General features: G+C 39.6%; 7 protein-coding genes across 7 annotated transcripts; all 7 read left to right on the forward strand.

The window, feature by feature from the left end:
• Window positions 1-7: 7 nt before the first annotated feature.
• LOC122147366 (protocadherin gamma-A6-like) lies at window positions 8-1,085 on the forward strand (the record flags this gene model as incomplete). Its single annotated transcript, XM_042769648.1, has 1 exon — window positions 8-1,085. A coding segment is annotated over one exon (1,074 nt), but the record flags the coding sequence as incomplete, so codon positions are not given.
• Window positions 1,086-1,808: 723 nt separating this feature from the next.
• On the forward strand, window positions 1,809-4,256 carry LOC122147393 (protocadherin beta-16-like). Its single transcript, XM_042769721.1, has one exon. It carries the CDS (start codon window positions 1,809-1,811, stop codon window positions 4,239-4,241), a length of 2,433 nt encoding a protein of 810 aa, XP_042625655.1. The 3' UTR covers window positions 4,242-4,256.
• A 2,492-nt stretch (window positions 4,257-6,748) lies between these two features.
• Window positions 6,749-8,727, forward strand: LOC122147367 (protocadherin gamma-A4-like; the record flags this gene model as incomplete). Its single annotated transcript, XM_042769649.1, has 1 exon — window positions 6,749-8,727. A coding segment is annotated over one exon (1,380 nt), but the record flags the coding sequence as incomplete, so codon positions are not given.
• Window positions 8,728-9,020: 293 nt separating this feature from the next.
• Window positions 9,021-12,294, forward strand: LOC109086847 (putative protocadherin beta-18). The gene is given in 2 exon segments (XM_042769718.1): window positions 9,021-11,802; window positions 11,804-12,294. Coding segments are annotated over 2 exon segments (2,466 nt in total). The 5' UTR covers window positions 9,021-9,789; the 3' UTR covers window positions 12,257-12,294.
• Window positions 12,295-13,853: 1,559 nt separating this feature from the next.
• LOC109086835 (protocadherin gamma-A2-like) lies at window positions 13,854-16,743 on the forward strand. Its single transcript, XM_042769720.1, has one exon. The coding sequence runs from the start codon at window positions 14,281-14,283 to the stop codon at window positions 16,741-16,743; it is 2,463 nt and encodes an 820-aa protein (XP_042625654.1). The 5' UTR covers window positions 13,854-14,280.
• Window positions 16,744-17,206: 463 nt separating this feature from the next.
• Window positions 17,207-19,696, forward strand: LOC122147392 (protocadherin beta-16-like). Its single transcript, XM_042769719.1, has one exon. The coding sequence runs from the start codon at window positions 17,231-17,233 to the stop codon at window positions 19,691-19,693; it is 2,463 nt and encodes an 820-aa protein (XP_042625653.1). The 5' UTR covers window positions 17,207-17,230; the 3' UTR covers window positions 19,694-19,696.
• Window positions 19,697-20,331: 635 nt separating this feature from the next.
• On the forward strand, window positions 20,332-25,467 carry LOC109108268 (protocadherin gamma-A12-like). The gene has a single exon (XM_019121451.2). The coding sequence runs from the start codon at window positions 20,333-20,335 to the stop codon at window positions 22,787-22,789; it is 2,457 nt and encodes an 818-aa protein (XP_018976996.2). The 5' UTR covers window position 20,332; the 3' UTR covers window positions 22,790-25,467.
• Window positions 25,468-27,096: the final 1,629 nt, after the last annotated feature.

The following is a 27,096-nucleotide window of genomic DNA, read 5'->3' on the forward strand; positions in this document are numbered from 1 at the left end:
TCTTTCCATATTCACAGTCAGAGCCAGAGACGCAGATTTTAACCAGAATGCCCGTGTATCTTACATACTGGAGGACTCGTCGGTAAACGGAGTGCCCGTTTCCTCATTAGTGTCCGTTAGTGCTGATAGTGGAGTCATACATGCAGTGCGATCTTTCGATTACGAGCAGATCAAAGATTTGCAGTTCCGCGTAAAAGCGCAGGACGGAGGCTCCCCTCCTCTCAGCAGCAATGTGAGCGTGAAAATAACGATTCAGGACCAGAATGACAACGCGCCTCAGGTTCTGTATCCGGTCCAGTCAGGCGCTTCTGTGGTGGCTGAAATAGTGCCTCGTTCGGCAGATGTGGGTTATCTGGTGACTAAAGTGGTGGCTGTTGATGTGGACTCTGGACAGAATGCCTGGCTCTCATATAAACTGCAGAAAGCCACAGACAGGGCGCTGTTTGAAGTGGGCTCACAGAATGGAGAAATAAGAACTGTACGCCAAGTGACAGATAAAGATGCTGTGAAACAAAGACTCACTGTTGTAGTGGAGGACAACGGGCGGCCCTCTCGATCAGCTACAGTCAATGTTAACGTGGCGGTGGCGGACAGTTTTCCTGAAGTGCTCTCGGAGTTCACTGATTTTCCGCACGACAAGGAATACAACGACAATCTGACTTTCTATCTGGTCTTGGCCTTGGCTGTAGTTTCGTTTCTCTTTATCGTGTCTATCATTGCCATACTGTCAGTCAAATGCTACAGATGGAGACGCGAGCAGATGTTTTACAAATCTGGAGCAAATCTTCCAGTTATTCCGTATTATCCGCCTCTTTACGCAGATGTAGGGGGCACAGGAACTTTACAGCACGTGTATAATTATGAGGTTTGCAGAACCACTGACTCCAGAAAGACTGATCTGAAATACGAAAGACCTTGCAGTGAGAGCATCATTAGTCTGGACAGCAGCGGGACACAGACACTCACGCATGCGCAAAAGCAGAGGCTGAACTTTGACGATTGTGACGATCAGGTGAGAAATATTTTTTTTTTTATCCTGACTTTCACTTGTCTTTGTCATGAAGTGAGAAATTATATTTAGCGTTTCGCGTCCCTGACCATGGTCCTGAAATTCCCACACGGTTATTTGCGTCTTTTGTTTTGGTGCATCTCTTTGCAGCAGACCAACTTTTTGACATTTTAAACATCTTATTGTTCTGTCGTCAGGATAAAAAGTTAAACTATACACTATTTAATTCTTGATCAGATATTTGTTATGTGGATAATTGCATTTTAGGTATTTTTCATGTATCTCTGATTAACGTTCATACTGATAAGACCTGGACAAAACTTTGGGCAAACACAAAGTCATTTGTTTATTTATTTATTGTGCCTTGTAAGTCTTTATTTACACAAGCGTTTGAAATGGTTATTTTGTAGATATTTGCAATATGACGGGTTTTTGTTGTTCTTACACTTATGGAATTTTGGTAAATTGTTATTCACAGACATGTCTGCCACTAAGTTAAAGTTTATCAATTTTACATTTTCTGTAGTTCATAAGACTGGACTCTTAGTGCCGCTGTTGGTCAATATGTCAGTTTAGAGAGAAGATCTGCTGCAGTTACACCCCCATCATCTCCATATTATTAGAGAGAGACAGAAGCTGAGAGCACAGTTTGAGGAGGAGAGAGAAGACAAATCACGGATACACTCTATTCAGTATACTTCTGCAATTACAGACTTCCTTAGTTTTAGTCACTTTGGATTTATACATCATTTCCTCCAGCTTCTTGGACTGATTTGTTTACTGCCTTGATATTCTCTCTATGGTCCTCTGCAAAATGTCGGACAGAACAATGGCGCGGCAAGTACTGCTGTTTATTTGGTTTCTTTCTCTCAGTTCGGCTCTCGGGCAGGTCAGTTACTCAATTCCTGAGGAAATGGCGAAAGGATCTTTAGTCGGAACCATAGCGCAGGATTTGGGTTTAGATTTAAAGAGACTGAAATCTGGTAAAGCGCGTATTCATACAGGAGATAGCGCTGAATACATCGAGCTGAATAAAGAAAGAGGAGTCCTCCTTATCAAAGAGAGAATAGACCGAGAGGCGCTGTGCGGACAGACAACGCCTTGCGCGCTACATTTACAGATTATTCTCGATAATCCTATGGAACTGTTTAGGATAACTGTTGAAATCACAGACATAAATGACAATTCTCCCATTTTTAAAAGAGATGAAAGACGATTTGAGATCAGCGAATCAGCAGTTGTTGGTTCAAAATTCATGCTGGAGAAAGCAATAGATGCAGACATTGGCGCAAATGACCTACAAAGCTATTTGCTGCAACCTACTGATCATTTTGATTTAAAACTCCATAGTCAGAGTGATGGAAGTAAAAAGGTTGAAATGATTCTACAAAAGCCTTTAGACAGAGAAAAACAGGAAAACATGTCTTTGATATTAACCGCAGTAGATGGTGGAGAACCACCGAAATCAGGTACAGTTCAGATTCATATTACAGTGCTTGATGCAAACGACAATGCTCCAGTTTTTACTAAGCCTATATATAGAGCGATAATTACAGAAAACTCCCAAAGTGGCACATCACTCATCACTGTTAGCGCATCTGATTCTGATAAAGGGTCAAATGGAGAAGTTAGTTATTTAATTGCAAACAGTGACGGTGTATCTGACATTTTTCATATTGATGAAAATGGGTTGGTGACGTTAGTCGGAAAAATTGACTTTGAAACCTCTAAACATTACCAAATTGATATAGAAGCAGTAGATAATGGTGGACTGTCTGATTCTAGTAAAATAATGGTCGACGTGACTGATATAAATGATAACACGCCTGGCATCACAGTTATGTCAAAATCTAATGCAATACCTGAGGACTCGCCAAAAAGTACTGTGATTGCCATGATCAGTGTTAACGATCCGGATTCTGACAGTAACGGACAGGTTCAATGCAGTGTAAATGAAAACATTCCTTTTACAATCAAATCAACTTCAAATGGATTTTATAGTATTGTGACAGACAGTGATTTAGACCGAGAGCTCGAGTCTGAGTATAACATCAGTGTGACGTGCGCGGATGAGGGTGTGCCCTCTCTCTCCAGCAGCGTCATACTCTCCTTAAAGATATCAGATGTGAATGATAACGCGCCTGTCTTTGACAAGAGCTCATATGAGGCATCTGTTCAAGAAAACAACACACCGGGTCTTTCCATATTCAGAGTCAGAGCCAGAGACGCAGATTTTAACCAGAATGCCCGTGTGTCTTACATACTGGAGGACTCGTCGGTAAACGGAGTCCCCGTCTCCTCTTTAGTGTCCGTTAGTGCTGATAGTGGAGTCATACATGCAGTACGATCTTTCGATTACGAGCAGATCAAAGATTTCCAGTTCCGCGTAAAAGCGCAGGACGGAGGAAATCCTCCTCTCAGCAGCAACGTGAGCGTAAAAATAACGATTCAGGACCAGAATGACAACGCACCTCAGGTTCTGTATCCGGTCCAGTCAGGCGCTTCTGTGGTCGCTGAAATAGTGCCTCGTTCGGCAGATGTGGGTTATCTGGTGACTAAAGTCGTGGCTGTTGATGTGGACTCTGGACAGAATGCTTGGCTCTCTTATAAACTACAGAAAGCCACAGACAGGGCGCTGTTTGAAGTGGGCTTACAGAATGGAGAAATAAGAACTGTACGCCAAGTTACAGATAAAGATGCTGTGAAACAAAGGCTCACTGTTGTAGTGGAGGACAACGGGCGGCCCTCTCGATCAGCTACAGTCAATGTTAACGTGGCGGTGGCGGACAGTTTTCCTGAAGTGCTCTCGGAGTTCACTGACTTTCCGCACGACAAGGACTACAACGACAACCTGACTTTCTATCTGGTCTTGGCCTTGGCTGTAGTTTCGTTTCTCTTTATCGTGTCTATCATTGCCATACTGTCAGTCAAATGCTACAGATGGAGACGCGAGCAGATGTTTTACAAATCTGGAGCAAATCTTCCAGTTATTCCGTATTATCCGCCTCTTTACGCAGACGTAGGGGGCACAGGAACTTTACAGCACGTGTATAATTATGAGGTTTGCAGAACCACTGACTCCAGAAAGAGTGATCTGAAATACGGCAGACCTTGCAGTGAGAGCATCATTAGTCTGGACAGCAGCGGAACACAGACACTCACGCATGCGCAAAGGGAGAGGCTGAACTTTGACGATTGTGAGGATCAGGTGAGAATTTTTTTTTATAGGTGAGAACATTATTTTATAGCCGATTTTTAAAATTGTCCAGTGTTCTCATATTTGTTGTCTTTGTTTTCTCTTAAAATGTTGACACTGTCTATTCTGTAAAATCATTAAATATATTAATCGTTTTTGTTTTTTTCTCTGGTTTGCATTTAATGGTCATTTTTCTACACTTGACTTGTTTGTGTTGGTGCGCAGTGTAAAAAAAATAATTAATTGCATTTATAATATGGAACCCTGTAGTTGTCAGCATAATGAGCGGCGAGTTTCCGTATCAAGTAATTTTTGTTACACTTTATCATTCAGAGATGAAAACTGCTCTTTAAATTTAGACAAAATTATGCATGCAAAATCTACTAAATATAGTTCATATTTTCAACAACAGTGAAAGATCCTTTAAATTATTGCGGAGCCTTATGTTCTAGCTTTGAACAGCTGTGAAGTAGTGTAATTAGACAATTTGTTTATTTTATGTAAAAGTTGCCCTCCTCTAAGTGCAATTTGAACCGACTTTTAAAAAACATTATCACTAATAACAAAGCAAAATATAAATTTGCGCTCAGGAACCTAAACAGTGTATTTATTTATTTATTTATTTATTTATTTATTTATTAACATTTATACGGTAATTTCTGGTTGGATTTACAAACATTTTTACAATAGTTGTGTGTGCACGGATAACTCCCATTGCATTAGTTTCATAAAGGGATATTACATATAGATAGATAGCTTTGCTTTTTGAAGTTTATATTTACCACGTTTGAAGTATTAGGTTAAACATGTATTTTTTATGTTTTAATAAAATAGCTTTATTTATTTATTTATTTATTTATTTATTTATTTATTTATTCATTCATTCATTCATTCATTCATTCAATCATTTATTTGCAATTGGCAAAGTTTTTGTATTGCTTTTTAACAAAGATTTTAATGTAATATTTCTCTGATGCTGTAAGTGCCGCTGTTGGTCAAATGTTTCTGTGTAACCGGCTCGTTTTTAGGTCCTCCTCCAATTTCTGACATCATATTCTGCAGAATATGTTCATTCAGACGATCTCCTCTTTACACTAAAGCATCTAAAGATTCGCATCCCATGTGTTTTCGGATGAAGGTGGATGTTTTTCAAATTTAGGAAACCTTTTGTTCTTCGACCTTTCTTCTGTAGTGGAATTGAAGATTTGGATTATGTCGGTTCTTTGTTTTTACGCCCAAAGAGGCGCATCTTCGACGCGGATTTCATCATGGCTAATGCAGCCTCTAGTGCTGCTGCTCTTTGTCATGGCCGTTGCGCGCGGTCAGGTCCGTTATTCTATTCCAGAGGAGATGACAAAGGGTTCACTGGTGGGAAATATCATTCAGGATCTCGGTTTGGATGTTAAGAGGCTGAAATCTGGTCGAGCGCGGATCTTTACGGAGGACAGTCGTGAGTACATCGGTCTGAATGTGGATAAAGGGACTCTGGTAGTGAAAGAGAGGATAGATAGAGAGGAGCTGTGCGCCCAAGTGTCTCCCTGCTCCTTACATTTTCAGATTATTCTAGAAAATCCAATGGAGCTGCACAGGGTTGATGTGGAAATATTAGATATCAATGATCATGCTCCAGTTTTCAAGAAAAAAGAGATTACTTTTCAAATCAGCGAATCAGCTTTATCTGGGGCTCGATACTCTATCGATAGTGCGAAAGATCCAGATGTAGGTTTAAATTCACTTCAGACATATAGGTTGAATCCAAACGACCATTTTGTTCTCAAAACGTTGTCTCACACTGATGGTACTAAATATGTCGAAATGGTTTTACAGACTCCATTAGACAGAGAAAAACAGGAGGAGCATAATCTGATTTTATCCGCGTTTGACGGTGGAACCCCCCAGAAAACTGGAACCTTGAAAATAAACGTTATTGTCTTAGATGCAAACGACAACGCTCCTGTTTTTAGTCCGTCTGTATATACAGCACTTGTCGCTGAAAATGCGCCACTGGGTTCATTAGTCTTAAAGATTAGTGCAACTGACGCAGATCAAGGAACAAATAAACAAGTGTCATATTCATTTTCGGAAAGCAGCGACAGTATTCTAGATACATTCAATATTGATCTAACAAATGGTGATATTACAGTTATTGGCCCTCTCGACTTTGAAAAATCAAAGAAATACGAACTGAATGTGGTGGCGACAGACAATGGTGGTTTAACAGATACTGCTAAAGACTTTCGTACGTATTTTACGAGGTGGCTAAAGAACGAATTTGTACGACCTCACTCGTACGATTTTCGTACGATTTGGCTAGACCCCAGACGGGTAAGGGGCGGGGTTTGGTGGGTCATTCGTAACAGAATGTGCACTCGTAAAAATACGTACGATTTGGCAAAAATCGTATGAATTTGTACGAGTGGTGGAAATTACAGATTTTACGAATTAGACCTCGTAAAATATGTACGAATTGCCGTGAGATCCTGCAAGCTAAAGTTATGGTAAAATTAAGATGTTAATGACAATGCCCCTGTAATTAATGTTATCAACCTTTGCCAGAAAATTCAGCTCCTGAGACCGTGATAGCGATGCTGAATGTCAAAGATTTAGATTCGGGGAAAAATGGTCAGGTTAGATGTTTAATTAATCCTAGTTCACCATTCCGAATCAGACAGTCATCATCAAATTTCTATAGTCTGATCACTGATCAGCTTTTAGACCGTGAAAAAATGTCTGAATATAATATTACAATAACAGCTATTGATGAGGGCTCGCCATCTTTCTCTTCTAATAAAACATTAACTCTAAAAATCTCTGATGTTAATGACAACGCCCCTGTTTTTCAGCGTCAGTCATACACCTCATATGTGATGGAAAATAATTCGCCCGGAGTCTCTGTTTTATCTGTTAAAGCGCATGACAAAGACTCAGGCAATAACGCGCGTATTTCATATTTTCTAGAGGATTTTCTTGTGAATGGTGTCCCTGCATCGACGTTTATTTCAGTGAATGCAGAGAGCGGAGAGATTCTTGCTGTTCGTTCGTTTGATTATGAGCAAACAAAAGAATTTAACATTCGCGTAAAAGCGCAGGACGGAGGAAATCCTCCTCTCAGCAGCAACGTGAGCGTGAAAATAATGATTCAGGACCAAAATGACAACGCACCTCAGGTTCTGTATCCGGTCCAGTCAGGCGCTTCTGTGGTGGCTGAAATAGTGCCTCGTTCGGCAGATGTGGGTTATCTGGTGACTAAAGTGGTGGCTGTTGATGTGGACTCTGGACAGAATGCCTGGCTCTCATATAAACTGCATAAAGCCACAGACAGGGCGCTGTTTGAAGTGGGCTTACAGAATGGAGAAATAAGAACTATACGCCAAGTGACAGATAAAGATGCTGTGAAACAAAGACTCACTGTTGTAGTGGAGGACAACGGGCAGCCCGCTCGATCAGCTACAGTCAATGTTAACGTGGCGGTGGCTGACAGTTTTCCTGAAGTGCTCTCGGAGTTCACTGACTTCACGCACGACAAGGAATACAACGACAACCTGACTTTCTATCTGGTCTTGGCCTTGGCTGTAGTTTCGTTTCTCTTTATCGTGTCTATCATTGCTATACTGTCAGTCAAATGCTACAGATGGAGACGCGAGAAGATGTTTTACAAATCTGGAGCGAATCTACCAGTTATTCCGTATTATCCGCCTCTTTACGCAGACGTAGGGAGCACAGGAACTTTACAGCACGTGTACAATTATGAGGTTTGCAGAACCACTGACTCCAGAAAGAGTGATCAGAAATACGTCAGACCTTGCAGTGAGAGCATCATTAGTCTGGACAGCAGTGGAACACAGACACTCACGCATGCGCAAAGAGGAAAACTGAATATTGACGATTCTTTTGATCAGGTGAGCTCGAGTGAATGGGTATGAATATGACTTGCTGATGTCTATTTATTTATTGTTTTTCTGGCTTTATCTTTTGTATCGTGCACTGTATTTTATTATTATTATTATTATTTTCTTAAGTTTAAAAAGCTAGCAGCTGTAGTTGAAATTTATTGTACCGATAGCATGTTTTTTTTTTTTTTTTTTTTGGTTACTCTACATTTTTCACACTTTTTCCATATCAAAATCATATCTTTTAAATATTTTATAGGAAATTACATGCAGACACAGTTTCTTTTTCTCCCCAGTTGTGCTAAGAGGTTTTTATTGTGCATATGTGCGCATGACCAAGTCTCACTGAATCGTACTTGTATTAGGGCTGTATTTTAGTTTATGCTTTGCTTTTGACTATTTTCCTTTCCTTCTGTTTTTAGATGTTCAGTTCAAAACATAGTTTCATTAATATTTTAGCAAGATTTTGCCTTAATGTAAAGTATATACTACTTTGGTCGCAATTCGTCCATTTTCTATATTGCTCTTTAACCTTTACATTTAGTAATTTAGCAGACACTTTTATACAAAGCGACTTACAAATGAGGACAATGGAAGCAATCAAAATCAACAAGAGAGCAATGATATGCAAGTGCTATAACAAGTCTCAGTTACCTTAAAGCAGTACACATAGCAAGTTTTTTTTTTTAATATATATATTGTATAATAAATAAAAAGAAAACATAGAATAGAAAAATAATAGCGCAAGCTAGTGTTAGAGGCCTTTTTTGCTTTTGTTAATTGTATAATAAATAAAGAAAACAAATAGATAGAATACAAAAAGATTAGAGAAGCTAGTGTTCTTTTTTTAAGAAAACAAGCAGTTAGTAAATGAATAGACTGCAAGTCTAAAAGGGGCAAGTTTTTTTTTTAAGAATATAATTAGAATAGAGAGTGCCAGAGTTAGAGGGTCAAATAAAGATGGAAGAGATGTGTTTTTAGCCAATTCTAGAAGATGGCTAAGGACTCAGCTGCTCGGATTGAGTTGGGCAGGTCATTCCAACAGGATGGAACAGTTCATGTAAAAATCCTTAAGTGATTTTGTTCCTCTTTGGGATGATGGCACTATAATGCAGTGTTCACGTGCAGAACGCAGCTTCTAGAGGCACATAATTCTGAAATAATGAACAGGTAAAGGGGTGCAGAGCCAGTGGTGGTTTTGTAGGCAAACATTAATGCCTTGGATTGTACGCAGCAGCTATTGGTAGCCAATGCAAATTGATAAACAGGTGTGACGTGTATTCTTTTCGGCTCATTAAAAAGTAATCTTGCTGCCGCTTTCTGGATGAATTGTAAATGTTTTATAAAACTGACTGGAAACCCTGTCAAGAGAGCATTGCAATAGTCCAGCCAGGACAGAACAAAAGCTTAACAAGGAGTTGTGAAGCATGTTCCGAAGGAAACAGCATTTTTTAGTGCAATATTTATTTGATGCACTAAGTGCCGCTGTTGGTCAAGCATGTGTTGGCTTTTAACATTTGTTTTTAGATCCTCCCCACTTTGTCACATCATATTCTGCAGAATATCTTTCATTTGCACTAAAGCATCGATACATTCGCTGTCTGGTGTTTTCGGATGAACTTTGATATTTTCCAATCTCTCTGAATAATTTGTTATTGGTCTTTTCTTCTGTAGTGGAATATAAGGCTTGGATTATGTCGGTTCTTTGTTGTTTTTACGTCCAAAGAGGCGCATCTTCGACGCGGATTTCATCATGGCTAATGCAGCCTCTAGTGCTGCTGCTCTTTGTCATGGCCGTTGCGCGCGGGCAGGTCCGTTATTCTATTCCAGAGGAGATGACAAAGGGCTCACTGGTGGGAAATATCGTTCAGGATCTCGGTTTGGATGTTAAGAGGCTGAAATCTGGTCGAGCACGGATCTTTACGGAGGATAGTCGTGAGTACATCGGTCTGAATGTGGATAAAGGGACTCTGGTAGTGAAAGAGAGGATAGATAGAGAGGAGCTGTGTGCTCAAGTGTCTCCCTGCTCCTTAAATTTTCAGATTATTCTAGAAAATCCACTGGAGCTGCATAGGATTGATGTAGAAATATTAGACATCAATGATCATGCTCCTTCTTTCATGAACAAAGAGATGATTTTTCAAATAAGCGAATCAGCTTTATCTGGGGCTCGATACTCTATTGATAGCGCTAATGATCCGGACGTAGGTTTAAATTCACTTCAGACATATAGGTTGAATCCAAACGACCATTTTGTGCTCAAAACGTTGTCTCATTCTGACGGCACTAAATACGTGGAAATGGTCTTGCAGACACCATTGGACAGAGAAAAACAGGAAGGGTATAATCTGATTTTATCTGCGTTTGATGGAGGAACTCCTCAAAAAACGGGTACAGTGCAAATACACGTTATTGTCTTAGATGCAAATGACAACGCTCCTGTTTTCAGTCAGTCTGTGTATACAGGAATTGTCGCTGAAAATGCGCCAATGGGTTCATTAGTCTTAAAGATAAGTGCAACTGACGCAGATCAAGGAACAAATAAACAAGTGTCATATTCATTCTCACAAATCAGTAAAAGCATATTGAATAGTTTCAGTATTGAGTCCACTAATGGTGATATTACAGTTATTGCCCCTCTAGACTTTGAGAAATCCAAGAAATACGAATTAAATGTGGTGGCGACAGACAATGGTGGTTTAACAGATACTGCTAAAGTTATGGTGGAAATTACAGATGTTAATGACAATGCTCCTGTAATTAATGTAATATCTTTCTCAAACCCTTTGCCAGAAAATTCAGCTCCCGAAACTGTGATAGCGATGCTGAATGTCAAAGATTTAGATTCGGGAAAAAATGGAGAGGTTAGATGTTTAATTAATCCTAGTGTACCATTCCGAATCAGACAATCATCATCAAATTTCTATAGTCTGATCTCTGACCAGCTTTTAGACCGTGAAAAAATGTCTGAATATAATATCACAATAACAGCTATTGATGAGGGCTTGCCTTCATTCTCTACTAATAAAACACTGACTCTAAAAATCTCTGATGTTAATGACAACGCCCCTGTGTTTCAGCGTCAGTCATACACCTCATATGTGATGGAAAATAATTCCCCCGGAGTCTCTATTTTATCTGTTAAAGCGCATGACAAAGACTCTGGCAATAACGCGCGTATTTCATATTTTCTAGAGGATATTCTTGTGAATGGTGTCTCTGCATCGACGTTAATTTCAGTGAATGCAGAGAGCGGAGAAATTCTTGCTGTCCGTTCGTTTGATTATGAGCAAACAAAAGAATTTAACATTCGCGTAAAAGCGCAGGACGGAGGAAATCCTCCTCTCAGCAGCAACGTGAGCGTGAAAATAATGATTCAGGACCAAAATGACAACGCGCCTCAGGTTCTGTATCCGGTCCAGTCAGGCGCTTCTGTGGTGGCTGAAATAGTGCCCCGTTCGGCAGATGTGGGTTATCTGGTGACTAAAGTGGTGGCTGTTGATGTGGACTCTGGACAGAATGCCTGGCTCTCATATAAACTACAGAAAGCCACAGACAGGGCGTTGTTTGAAGTGGGCTTACAGAATGGAGAAATAAGAACTGTACGCCAAGTGACAGATAAAGATGCTGTGAAACAAAGACTCACTGTTGTAGTGGAGGACAACGGGCAGCCCTCTCGATCAGCTACAGTCAATGTTAACGTGGCGGGTGGCGGACAGCTTCCCTGAAGTGCTCTCGGAGTTCACTGATTTTCCGCATGACAAGGACTACAACGACAACCTGACTTTCTATCTGGTCTTGGCCTTGGCTGTAGTTTCGTTTCTCTTTATCGTGTCTATCATTGCCATAATGTCAGTCAAATGCTACAGATGGAGACGCGAGCAGATGTTCTACAAATCTGGAGCGAATCTTCCAGTTATTCCGTATTATCCGCCTCTTTACGCAGACGTAGGGGGCACAGGAACTTTACAGCACGTGTACAATTATGAGGTTTGCAGAACCACTGACTCCAGAAAGAGTGATCAGAAATACATCAGACCTTGCAGTGAGAGCATCATTAGTCTGGACAGCAGCGGGACACAGACACTGACGCATGCGCAAAGAGGAAAACTGAATATTGACCATTCTTTTGATCAGGTAAACTCTAGTGAATGGTTATGAATAGGATTTTCTAGTGTCCATTTATTTTATTTTTATTTTTTATTTTTTCCTCTCTCTGGCTTCATCAGTTTCATGTTTGTGCACTGTGCTTATTTATATATATATATATATATATATATATATATATATATATATATATATATATATATATATATATATATATATATATATATTTGTAATTAAAGAAATAGCAGCTGTAGTTGTTTTACCAATAACATTTTGTTGACTATAAATTTTCACACCTTATGACAAAACCACAACCTTTAGATGTTTTATTGAAAATTGGATACAGACAGTCTTCTTCTTATTTTTATGATGATTATTATTATTATTATTATTATTATTATTATTATTATTATTATTATTATGATTATTATTATTATTATTATTAGTTTATTTTTCTAGTTGCACTCAGTCAAGTAAGAGTTGTGTGTGTGTGTGTGTGCGTGTGTGTGTGTGTGTGTTTGTCTGTGTGTGTGTGTGTGTGTGTGTGTGTGTGTGTGTGTGTGTGTGATTTTGTTGGCGCGCAATGAGTCACAATGAATCCTGCCTGTATTACTTAAGGGCTGATTTTCGGAGCCCGGTCTCATGAAAATCGTATCAAAAGCACGGTTTTCGGTTTCTATTTTGCGTGCTATTCATACGCAGAAATCGCATGCATTTAATACGCAATGTCTTGGCGTGCATGGGATGCGCAGATTTCGCATACAGATAAAACCACATACCCTACACCTCTCATCCTAACCATTGCGTATCATATGCACGACAAAGTCAATTTCTGTGTATAAATAGAACGCTAAATAGAAATAGAAACTCGTGTTATTGATACGCATATTCATAAGATCGGGTTAGATTTTCCGCACGACAAGAACTACAACGACAACCTGACTTTCTGTCTGGTCTTGGCCTTGGCTGTAGTTTCTTTTCTCTTTATCGTGTCTATCATTGCCATACTCTCAGTCAAATGCTACAGATGGAGACGCGAGAAGATGTTTTACAAATCTGGAGCAAATCTTCCAGTTATTCCGTATTATCCGCCTCTTTGCGCAGACGTAGGGGGCACAGGAACTTTACAGCATGTGTACAATTATGAGGTTTGCAGAACCACTGACTCCAGAAAGAGTGATCTGAAATACGTCAGACCTTGCAGTGAGAGCATCATTAGTCTGGACAACCAGACACTTACGCATGCGCAGAGAGGAAAACTGAATAATGAGGATTCTTTCGATCAGGTGAGCTGGTGTGAATGGTTAGAAATATGACTTTCTGGTGTCCATTTATTTATTTATTTTCTAGGGTCATATCTTTTATTGTGCACTGTATTTTTTTTTTTTTTTTTTTTTTTTATTAATTTATAATTATCATTTAAGCAGCTGTTCTTGAAATTTACCGTACGGATAGCATTTTCAAGACTATACATTTGCAACACTTGTCCATATCTAAACCATAACTTAAAAAAATAATAATATATATTTTATAGGAAAATGCATGCAGACAGTCTTTTTTATTTTTCCTGATTGCGCTAAGAGGTTTTTGTTGTGCATATGTGTGCATGCATGAACGAATTTCGTTGAATCATACCTGTATTACTAGGGTTATATTGTAGTTTATGTTTTCCTTTTGATTTTTTCCTTTCCTTCTATTCTTAGATGTTCGGTTTAAAACATAATTTTATTAATATTTCAGCAAAATTCTGCGTTAATGCAAAGTTCACTACTTCGCAATTCATGTCATTTTCTGTATTGCTCTTTAACAGCATTTTTAGTGTAATATTTCTTTGATGCACTAAGTGCCGCTGTTGGCCAGTATGTTCGGGCTTTAAACATTCGTTTTTAGATCCTCCTCCACTGCCTGACATCATGCTGTCTGTAGAATATTTCTTTCATTCAGACGATCTCTGTTTGACACTGATGCATCGAGAAATTCGCTGCCCTGTGTTTTCGTATTAACTTTGATATTCTTCAGTCTCCTTTAATATTTTGTGCCTGGTCTTCTCTTCTGTAGTGGAATAGAAGACTTGGATTATGTCGGTTCTTTGTTTTTACGCCCAAAGAGGCGCATCTTCGACGCGGATTTCATCATGGCTAATGCAGGCTCTCGTTCTGTGCGTCTTTGTCATGGCCGTTGCGCGCGGGCAGGTCCGTTATTCTATTCCAGAGGAGATGACAAAGGGCTCACTGGTGGGCAATATCGTACAGGATCTCGGTTTGGATGTTAAGAGGCTGAAATCTGGTCGAGCACGGATCTTTACTGAGGACAGTCGTGAGTACATCGGTCTGAATGTGGATAAAGGGACTCTGGTAGTGAAAGAGAGGATAGATAGAGAGGAGCTGTGCGCCCATGTGTCTCCCTGCTCCTTACATTTTCAGATTATTCTAGAAAATCCATTGGAGCTGCATAGAATTGATGTGGAAATATTAGACATTAATGATAATGCTCCTGTTTTCACACGCCGAGAAATACAGTTTCAAATAAGTGAATCAGCTACACCTGGAGCCAAATTTTCTTTAGATAATGCGCAAGATTCTGATGTGGGTTTAAATACTCTTCAGAAATACACACTATATCCGACTGATAATTTTTCTCTGAAAGAACAGATGGGAAATGATGGATTGAAATATGTTGAAATGGTTCTACAAAAAACACTAGACAGAGAAAATCAAGAGGAGCATAAATTAATACTGACTGCGTTTGATGGCGGCAGTCCTCAGAAATCAGGCACTATTAAAATAAGTGTTCTTGTAATCGACGCAAATGACAATGCTCCTGTGTTTAGTCTCCCCGTGTATAGAGTTTCCTTACTGGAGAATTCACCAAAGGGCACTGATGTCGTGAGCGTGACTGCAACTGATAAAGACAAAGGAACGAATGCTGAACTGACGTATTCCTTCTCACAAACTTCAGGAAAGGCTTTAGAGCTATTCAATATAGATTCAGAAAGTGGTGACATTACTGTTAACGGTGACCTGGATTTCGAGAGGTCAAAACATTTTCAATTGCATGTTGAATCAACAGATAAAGGTGGCTTAACAGATTCCAGTAAAGTTATTATCGAATTAATTGACGTTAATGACAATGCGCCCATTATAAGCTTAATTTCATTTTCTAACCCTATACCCGAGGACGCAGCGCCGGAGACTGTGATAGCGATGCTGAATGTCAAAGATATGGATTCGGGGAGAAACGGACAGGTTACATGTTCTATTGCTCAAAATTTGCCCTTCAAAATACAGTCATCCGCTTCAAATTTTTATAGTGTGACAACCGATCAGTTATTGGATCGTGAAAAAATGTCTGAATATAATATCACAATAACAGCCATTGATGAGGGCTCACCGGCTTTCTCTATTAATAAAACACTGACTCTAAAAATCTCTGATGTTAATGACAACGCCCCTGTGTTTCAGCGTCAGTCATACACCTCATATGTGATGGAAAATAATTCGCCCGGAGTCTCTATTTTATCTGTTAAAGCGCATGACAAAGACTCTGGCAATAACGCGCGTATTTCATATTTTCTAGAGGATATTCTTGTGAATGGTGTCTCTGCATCGACGTTTATTTCAGTGAATGCAGAGAGCGGAGAGATTCTTGCTGTCCGTTCGTTTGATTATGAGCAAACAAAAGAATTTAACATTCGCGTAAAAGCGCAGGACGGAGGAAATCCTCCTCTCAGCAGCAACGTGAGCGTGAAAATAATGATTCAGGACCAAAATGACAACGCGCCTCAGGTTCTGTATCCGGTCCAGTCAGGTGCTTCTGTGGTGGCTGAAATAGTGCCTCGTTCTGCAGATGTGGGTTATCTGGTGACTAAAGTGGTTGCTGTTGATGTGGACTCTGGACAGAATGCCTGGCTCTCATATAAACTACAGAAAGCCACAGACAGGGCGCTGTTTGAAGTGGGCTTACAGAATGGAGAAATAAGATCTGTGCGCCAAGTGACAGATAAAGATGCTGTGAAACAAAGACTCACTGTTGTAGTGGAGGACAACGGGCAGCCCTCTCGATCAGCTACAGTCAATGTTAACGTGGCGGTGGCGGACAGCTTCCCTGAAGTGCTCTCGGAGTTCACTGATTTTCCGCATGACAAGGACTACAACGACAACCTGACTTTCTATCTGGTCTTGGCCTTGGCTGTAGTTTCGTTTCTCTTTATCGTGTCTATCATTGCCATACTGTCAGTCAAATGCTACAGATGGAGACGCGAGCAGATGTTTTACAAATCTGGAGCGAATCTTCCAGTTATTCCGTATTATCCGCCTCTTTACGCAGACGTAGGGGGCACAGGAACTTTACAGCACGTGTACAATTATGAGGTTTGCAGAACCACTGACTCCAGAAAGAGTGATCTGAAATACGGCAGACCTTGCAGTGAGAGCATCATTAGTCTGGACAGCAGTGGAACACAGACACTCACGCATGCGCAAAGAGGAAAACTGAATAATGACGATTCTGTTGATGAGGTGAGCTCGAGTGAATTTTCATAAATATGATTTTCTGCATTCCGTTTTGTTTTATTTTTCTCTGATTTCCTTCATATAGTTTGTTATCTATGTTTTTGCGGTGCGTCGAATCATGCCATCTTCTTTGTACCAAAACTTTTTGTCATTCAATCTAACATTTGTGTTTAAAAGGATTTATCATTGTTGTTGTTGTTATTGTTATTATCATATGTATTTTAATTTTTATTACTATTTGCTCTTTTTCAAACCATTTTTCAATGCAATATTTCGTTTATGCTCTAAGTGCCGCTGTTGGTCAGTATGTTGAGCTTTTAGTCAGCCTTTCGTAGGTCCTCCTCCAATTTCTGACATCATACAGTCTGCAGAATATCTTTTTCATTTCACACGGTCTCTTTCTAACAGTGGATGGTTGAACAACCGATTGACTCTTCTTTTTAAATTACTGATATACTACATCCTTTCCAAGTCTTCAGATAGTTTTTTCATCTTTTTGTGAAAGAAGATTTGGATTATGTCGGTTCTTTGTTGTTTTTACGCCCAAAGAGGCGCATCTTCGACGCGGATTTCATCATGGCTAATGCAGCCTCTCGTGCTGTGCGTCTTTGTCATGGCTGTTGCGCGCGGGGCAGGTCCGTTATTCTCTATTCCAGAGGAGATGACAAAGGGCTCGCTGGTGGGAAATATCATTCAGGATCTCGGTTTGGATGTTAAGAGGCTGAAATCTGGTCGAGCGCGGATCTTTACTGAGGACAGTCGTGAGTACATCGGTCTGAATGTGGATAAAGGGACTCTGGTAGTGAAAGAGAGAATAGATAGAGAGGAGCTGTGCGCCCAAGTGTCTCCCTGCTCCTTACATTTTCAGATCATTCTAGAAAACCCAATGGAGCTTCATAGAATTGATGTAGAAATATTAGATATCAATGACCATGCTCCTGTTTTTACTAGAAAAGAGATAAACTTTCAGATAAGCGAGCTTGCCGTTCCCGGTGCTCGTTTTTCCTTAGACAGTGCGTACGATCCTGATGTTGGATTAAATACGCTTCAGAGGTACACTCTAATACCAACTGATTATTTTTCTTTGAAAGAAAAATCGCGCAGTGATGGTACAAAATACGTTGAGATGGTTTTACAATCTCCGTTGGACAGAGAGAGAGATGAAGAACTGAAACTTACCCTGACTGCTTTTGATGGAGGGAGCCCTCAAAAATCAGGAACAGTTAAAATAAGTGTCACTGTAATTGATGCAAACGACAATACTCCAGCTTTCAGTCAGTCAGTGTACAGAGTTTCTTTAGTAGAAAATGCAGCGATAGGTACAGTGGTGCTGACCGTAAGTGCTACAGACAAAGACAAAGGATCAAATGGTGACGTGACATATTCGTTTTCACAAAGCTCTGGGAAAGACGTAGACCTTTTTAGAATCGATGAGAATACTGGGGAAGTTTGCGTAAATGACCTTCTGGATTTTGAAAAATCAAAGCAATACGAACTGAATCTTGAGGCCATGGATAAAGGAGGACTAACAGATAACAGTAAAGTGCTTATTGAATTGACTGACATTAATGACAATGCACCTGTTATAAGCGTTATCTCATTTTCCAGTCCCATTCCAGAGGACTCCACCCCAGACACAGTTATTGCAATGCTCAACATTAAAGATATAGACTCCGGTAAAAACGGACAATTTAAATGCTTCGTTAATTCAGATTTGCCATTTCGCATTAAATCTTCTTCCTCAAATTTCTACACTTTAGTTACTGATCAGATTTTAGACCGTGAAAAAATGTCTGAATATAATATCACAATAACAGCTATTGATGAGGGCTTGCCTTCATTCTCTACTAATAAAACACTGACTCTAAAAATCTCTGATGTTAATGACAACGCCCCTGTGTTTCAGCGTCAGTCATACACCGCGTATGTGATGGAAAATAATTCGCCCGGAGTCTCTGTTTTATCTGTTAAAGCGCATGACAAAGACTCAGGCAATAACGCGCGTATTTCATATTTTCTAGAGGATATTCTTGTGAATGGTGTCTCTGCATCGACGTTTATTTCAGTGAATGCAGAGAGCGGAGAGATTCTTGCTGTCCGTTCGTTTGATTATGAGCAAACAAAAGAATTTAACATTCGCGTAAAAGCGCAGGATGGAGGCTCCCCTCCTCTCAGCAGCAACGTGAGCGTGAAAATAATGATTCAGGACCAAAATGACAACGCGCCTCAGGTTCTGTATCCGGTCCAGTCAGGCGCTTCTGTGGTGGCTGAAATAGTGCCTCGTTCGGCAGATGTGGGTTATCTGGTGACTAAAGTGGTGGCTGTTGATGTGGACTCTGGACAGAATGCCTGGCTCTCATATAAACTGCAGAAAGCCACAGACAGGGCACTGTTTGAAGTGGGCTCACAGAATGGAGAAATAAGAACTGTACGCCAAGTTACAGATAAAGATGCTGTGAAACAAAGACTCACTGTTGTAGTAGAGGACAACGGGCAGCCCTCTCGATCAGCTACAGTCAATGTTAACGTGGCGGTGGCGGACAGTTTTCCTGAAGTGCTCTCGGAGTTCACTGATTTTCCGCACGACAAGGACTACAACGACAACCTGACTTTCTATCTGGTCTTGGCCTTGGCTGTAGTTTCGTTTCTCTTCATCGTGTCTATCATCGCCATACTGTCAGTCAAATGCTACAGATGGAGACGCGAGCGGATTTTTTACAAATCTGGAGCGAATCTTCCAGTTATTCCGTATTATCCGCCTCTTTACGCAGATGTAGGGGGCACAGGAACTCTAAAGCAAGTGTTTAATTATGATATATGTGGCACTACCGACTCAAGAAAGAGCGATCTGAAATTTGTTCGTCCTTGTAGTCAGAGCATCATTAGTTTGGACAACGATGGAACACAGACTCTCACCCACATTCAGGAGCATGAAAAAATATCCAGAAATACAGATAATCAGGTGAGGTTTGAGGAATGAGATTGTGTATGATTTAATTGCTTAATTCCGTTTTGTTCATGCTGCATCTTAAAATATAATTTTATTTAGTAATGTGTTAAAATGTGCCCATAATAAACACATCGTGTATGGGAGCCTGTGGAGTTTCATGCATTTTTCCTTAATTTTTCCTTTAACTTTCCACAAGAGACTTTTTGTCTGTTTAAAAGTGAATATAAGTTTCGTCTTGATTTGAAAAGAAACCGTGTGTTTCTCTCCACTGTAGGTTATTGACAATGATGTGCGTAAAAGTGGATGTTGCCAATTGGACCTTGCTCCAAGTACCACCGTTTTCTTAGCTCTCATAAAGCACACGTGACAAGCATTTTGCAGTTCTTGGATTGAACCCTAAGCGTCGCTGTTGGTTGATAAGGTAGATCTGTCTGATTTTATGCCTCATACACGCCTTCCGTGCCACTTTCGAAGGGGTTGTGCATTTAGTACAAAGCCGTACGCACAGCAAAAACTGGACGATGCTTTTAACAGGCTGTGTTCTTGCTTTGTTTTATTTTTAGTTTTCGCTTTAATATCTTTATTATTATTATTATTATCTTTTCTGCGCTATCGTGTGGATATTTTATATATTTTTGGTGAGACATTAATTAAAGCGCCGCCATCAACATGAGAAAGAAGGATTGTCATTCTACATGGCCGCCGTGTATTATCCTGTTCTTGGTACACTTTCTCTATGGTGCGTATGGACAGGTCCGCTACTCCGTGCCAGAGGAGATGGCACCCGGTTCATTCGTCGGAGACATAGTTAAAGACCTAGGTCTTGAGCTTAAAAGGCTGACAACGGGGAAAGCGCGGATCTTTACAGCAGGTGGCCGCGAATATGTTGCGCTGGACCGAGAGAAAGGGCTAATCATTATTAAGGAGAGAATCGACAGGGAGCTTTTGTGCGCTGGTGCCGTATCCGCATGCAGTCTGAGCTTTGAAGTCATCTTGGAAAACCCCATCGAGCTCTATCGCATCACCATAGAAATACTGGATGTTAATGACAACAGTCCTGCGTTTCCAAGAGGTGAAATTACATTGGAAATAAGCGAGTCTGCTTCCACAGGAGCGCGTTTTACTGTGGATAGCGCAGTTGATCCAGATGTCGGCATTAACAGTATTCAGAGTTATTCAGTTCATCCTACTGATCACTTTACCCTAAAGACACAAAGTCGATCTGGCAGTGGTAAAAATGTAGAGCTTGTTTTGCAAACTCATTTAGACAGAGAAAAACAAGACCATTTGTATTTGACCATAAGTGCTACAGATGGAGGTAACCCCAAACGCTCTGGCACGGTAAAAATACACATCATTGTTCTAGATATAAATGACAACGCTCCAGTTTTTCAAAAGGATAAATACAGAATATCTGTCCCAGAAAACACCGTAAAAGGAGTCTTGCTGGTTACTGTTAATGCTACCGATGCGGATTCTGTCTCAAATGCACAGATTGGATATTATTTCGAGCACACCACACCCAAAATCCGAGACCTGTTTTCTGTCGACCCGTCCAGCGGTGAAATAAGATTGATTGGTGAGCTCGATTTTGAGGAGTCTGCTATACATGAATTTAAAATTCAAGCCAAAGATCAGGGGGGGTTATCAGATTCCTCTGAGGTGATTGTGGAAGTTACAGACATAAATGATAACTCACCAAAAATTACGCTTATGTCTTTTTCAAATAGCATACCTGAAAATTCACCTCTTGGAACCGTAGTGGCCATGATAAATATACAGGACAGCGATTCTGAAGAAAATGGAAAGATTACTTGTTTTATTTACAGAGACCTTCCTTTTAAAATCGAATCATCTTTGATTAATTATTACAGTATCGTCACGGACTCCGAGCTAGACAGAGAAAACGTACCTGAATATAACATTACCATCACAGCGAAAGATAGCGGCACTCCTTCATTGTTAAGTAAAAAGATTTTAAACGTAAAGATCACTGATGTAAATGATCACGCACCGCAGTTTGAGCAAGATTCATATAATGCGTATGTGATGGAGAATAATTCTCCATCTCTGTCTTTGTTCAGTGTTAAAGCGCATGATGCAGATTTGGGAGCGAACGCACGCGTATCGTACTTTATTTCAGATAATGGTTTAAACGGCACACCAATTTCGTCATTAGTTTCTATCAACTCTGACAGTGGGACTGTTTATGCAACAAAATCGTTTGATTATGAACAATTAAAGTCTTTTGCAATCACAGTGAAAGCGCAGGACGGAGGCTCCCCTCCTCTCAGCAGCAACGTGAGCGTGAAAATAATGATTCAGGACCAGAATGACAACGCGCCTCAGGTTCTGTATCCGGTCCAGTCAGGCGCTTCTGTGGTGGCTGAAATAGTGCCTCGTTCTGCAGATGTGGGTTATCTGGTTACTAAAGTGGTGGCTGTTGATGTGGACTCTGGACAGAATGCCTGGCTCTCATATAAACTGCAGAAAGCCACAGACAGGGCACTGTTTGAAGTGGGCTTACAGAATGGAGAAATAAGAACTGTACGCCAAGTGACAGATAAAGATGCTGTGAAACAAAGACTCACTGTTGTAGTAGAGGACAACGGGCAGCCCTCTCGATCAGCTACAGTCAATGTTAACGTGGCGGTGGCGGACAGCTTTCCTGAAGTGCTCTCGGAGTTCACTGACTTTACGCATGACAAGCACTACAACGACAACCTGACTTTCTATCTGGTCTTGGCCTTGGCTGTAGTTTCGTTTCTCTTTATCGTGTCTATCATTGCCATACTCTCAGTCAAATGCTACAGATGGAGACGCGAGAGAATGTTTTATAAATCTGGAGCGAATCTTCCAGTTATTCCTTATTATCCGCCTCTTTACGCAGACGTAGGGGGCACAGGAACTTTACAGCACGTGTACAATTATGAGGTGTGTGGCACTACTGACTCCAGAAAGAGTGATCTGAAGTTTCTGCGGCCCTCTAGTCAAAGTGTTTTAAACTTTGACTTGAGTGACACCAGAACTGTGCCAAATCAAAACAGGAGTACAGAAGATCCAGATGTTAGTGCAGAGGTGAGATTTCTTTGTGACTTGTACAGTATTGTTTACAGTTACCCTTAGTATTTATACAGAATCCTTTTTCCTTTCTAAAGTTGCTTTTCTTCATTATGTTTGCTCAGTGTGTTTGAATCAACTGACATTTTTGTGATTTTTAATGGATGTATGAAGTTGGTTTTCTCCAAGTACACAGGTGTGATAGCAGAGGAACCACAGGTGTAGAGAATCACATTAACTGTGGACATGATCCAATAGTACTTAACAAACACAGTGGTTTTTTACTATAAATCTATTGATTTTATTGTGCCTTTTCCATTTTCGTCTTAAAATTGTATTTTATGACATTCATACATTTTTGTGTGCCTTTAGTGTCTAAATACTTTTGGAGCAACTGTATGTTCATAGAAAAATTCAATGGCATATAAACGGAATCTCTCCATTAGAATGTTTTAGCTGTTGTCAGGAGGAGAAAACAGGAAATGCGCTCTGATCTCACACACTGCAGAGTCGTGGGGGAGGGGTTGTGTGCTGAGAAGCGAGTCAAGGGTAATGCAGCAAAATCCAAACTGAATCTTTGTTTTCATCAGATGATGAATAACTTGCCACGCAATGGAATGCAAGCTCTGATATCTTGCATTCTCAAATATGTCAGATTTTGTTTCATGTAGGAGACTCTGATGGTTCAAAGGGCAGTAATGCAGAGGAGAGAGAGAGATGAAGGAGGAGGACTAGTGCTGCAGAAAGAACAGGGACACTGCACACTATTTTTTCACTCACTGACCCATTTTCTCCTTCACACACACATTATTGTCCTGATCATACAGTGGCAATAAAATAAATACTGATACTCAGATCGTGTGAATGATTTTCAGGAGAAGAGGCAAATATTTGATGCTAAACAAGATGAAACAGGATGCTTTTTTTAAGATGGAACAACTATAAGAACATCTGTAAAGCTGCACAATGCAGTGACTGCAGGCAAGGCAGACATACAGTTTAGAATATGAAGTATGAATATCAATTTTATTATACATGTAAAAAAAAAAAAAAAAAAAAAAAAAAAAAAAGGCTGAATTTGTATACCATTGTGGACAACACACATAACTATCACAAATGCAGAAAAAAAACTTGGAGACTTAGAAATGGAGACTTAAACATGTCTTTCTCTGCTCTTGCCATCAAAACATACAGTAAACAAACATACACACGGTGAATTACCAGTAGCTTCACTTGGATGTCCGGTTCCACTCTGAAATGCATCAATGCGGAAGTAAATTTGCATCTTGGGAGTCATTTCAGGTTGACTTCAACTTTATAGATTGTATATTTTGGTTTATTTTCCAGTGTACCCTACTGGCTTCTCTTTAATAGACTCATTATCAGTTGTGGAGCCTCTGTTCTCTGCAGCATATTAAAGAAGAGACATGTGGTAGTCAGATGTGCTGCTTGATTACGGAAACTGATACTAAAATAACCATTTTAGTGACATTTTCCTTTCATTTTTCTTAAATTAAAATTTGTCTTAAATGTCTTTAGTGTCTGCCTGAATTATGGGCAAAGTCAATCATGCACAGACATGTTTGTGTGTGGCGGGCACATCTGCAATTCTTTGGTTGTGACTGTGTGAACCGCTAAACTCTTTGCCTTTTGGTGTCCCACATCTGGCCTTCATTTCTCTAATCTTCAGTTCCTGGACCTATTAGTGCCTTTTCTTTAATGTACATCATAAATCCACATGCTCTTGAGCTTTGGGAGCTGTTTCCTCACAAATCGCTGAAATGAGCTTCTTGCTTCAAAGCGTTCTTAATTGTCAGATCACAGTTGTGTAAAAGCCAATATGAAAGGTCAAGGACACTGTTTTATATGTAAAATGGTCAAGATCACCTTTGTATCCTATGTTCGGCTTTATTTTTGCCTGACTTGTCTTGAATTTAAAAACTTACACATTGGGCACGTAGGATCTGACTGACTGTACTTTTTTTGACTGTAATGCTCTCTTTGAGATGTGTGTGTTTAATTAGCTTTACATAGAAAATGTTATTCCTAAAGTATAAATTACAGCTATCAAAGTCAGGTGTTTAAAAGCTTAAAATGTATTTATATCAGTATGTTTGAGTATGTTCATATTTTGCTGTGGTTACAGCAAAAGGGAAGCATTTAAGGTCTTTTTTTGCTAGAAAAATAGTTTGTTACTTGTCTCTTGAGCATCTTTAAATTAATTCTTATAACTAGTTCCTGCTTTATTTTCTCTCCTTTTCTGCTTCTCCCTTTGATGCAGCAGTGCATCTCTCCTTAGGAAATATGTCTCTCGTGAGCTTTGTGAACGTGTGGCTCTCAAACAGATTAATACAGGATGATCGTTGATTCTGAGAGGAATGCTTTTATTTGAAGCGCGCAAACTCTTGCATACATGTGACACAGATCATACAGAGTCATGCTGGCTCGGGGCTTCCATGTACATCATTCTGTGTGAGTTTGTGCGTATTGTTTTGTGTGTTTTTGCAGCGTGTGTGTGTGTGTGTGTGTGTGTGTGTGTGTGTGTGTGTGTGTGTGTCTTCATTCTGCAGCATGCTGATCCTCTGAAAGGATTAAACAGGGTTTATCAAGGCCAGTGAGACAGTAGAACACACACACACATACAGTGACCTGTGTCTACAGACAGTAAACTAAAGCTACATGGCAAGGCCATTTATACTAATTGTATTTATATATATATATATATATATATATATATATATATATATATATATATATATATATATATATATATATATGAATATGGGTCATATCTTGATGTTTGACTTTTTTCTGTTGATTTCAGATACAAGTATAACTGTTTAGCATAAAAAAAATTAAAGTAATATAATGTCTTATTGTATGACTAAATCATCTCTCTATACAAGGGTAGCTTTGTTTCCTTCATGTCTATTTCTCTCTTCCTGACTATTATTTCTCACCTTCCACTCTCCGTCTGCACCTCCCTGCAGTCTTTGTCTGATGCATTTATGTGTTCTGCACAGTGGTATGTGAGTGTGCAAAAAACACCCCAAAACATGCATATGTTCTTACCACAAGCCCCTAAATTCTGCCCTTAGTCACACTGATTATATTTCTAGCTTTGTTTGGTATGTTATATGAGAGCTTATGTTTGTGCATAAATGAGAGATGATGGTCATTTCCAATGTTGTTTTTGTGGAGGATAAATATGCTTTGTTCTGTGCTTATAAATGTGTATAAATGCCCTCTGTTTTCTCCTCTCATGGTGTTCCCCCACTTCTGGCCCATTTTCCATCCCTTAGTGGGATGGTGTTGCCACAGCAACAGGCTGACTCATGGGCAGGCCTGTACCATTATTCTTGAGTCCACAGGGGGGCAGTGAAAGGTTCAGAGCTGGTTGTGATGTAGTGAGGTGCTGCTAAAGGCCTCTGACACCCCTATTATAGATGGAGGCATGCAGTGGGCAGAGATTCTGGTTTAATGTGTTGGGGGAAGGGACAAGTGTGTGTCTGTGTGTTTTTATAGAGAGCATGATTGTATCAGTGAGAGTTGGAATTCTGTTCTTTTTAATTTCTGTATTTTCTTCATGGTTCTTTGAATAATTATTTTACAATAATATTTTATTTCCACCCCCAGTATACAGTATAAGAGCATGGACTGTTATTTTTTTCTTCTAATTGGTCATGTAATTGGTCCATATATATAATATATATATATATATATATATATATATATATATATATAATATATATATATTAATAAAATGAATTATAAAAAAATAAAACATACATGGACTGTTATTTTTTTCTTCAAATAATTAGCACATTATTTAAATATTTTGAGGAATTATACATTGTTCACATCTTCATGTCTCTAATAAAATGATGTTTTACAAAATAGATCACTAGAGATAACCTCTGTACACTCTGAACATTATTTGCCATTGCAATTTCTTTCTGTAATGTCATCTGCAGTTATGATGGATGAGATGTGTGTGTGTGTGTGAGAGAGAGCGATATGAAGAAGGTTTGAATTATTAATATCTGAAGCTGCTGCTCATCAGAGGAGTTTCTCAGCATGTTTTTTTTTTTCTTTCATTTATATCTCTGTCTAACAAACAAAAAATAATGTGTTTCTGTTCTCACTGAAGTATCTTGAGACCTGATAAAAGTCTCAGACTGAAGGGTGTGGTGAGTATGAGGCTCCTGCACACATCTGCTGTTGCATCACTTTAATCAGTTCTGTTTCTTCTTCTTCTTCTTCTTCTTTTTCATGTTCTTGTTGCTGCTGATGCTGTGATATCATCTTCTCCTGCTAATGTGTCTGATCCATACACATGTCTGCAAATGAAGGTAAGAAAAGCATTGAAGAAC

This window comes from Cyprinus carpio, chromosome A14, assembly GCF_018340385.1.
Source record: "Cyprinus carpio isolate SPL01 chromosome A14, ASM1834038v1, whole genome shotgun sequence".
Classification (NCBI taxonomy): domain Eukaryota; kingdom Metazoa; phylum Chordata; class Actinopteri; order Cypriniformes; family Cyprinidae; genus Cyprinus; species Cyprinus carpio.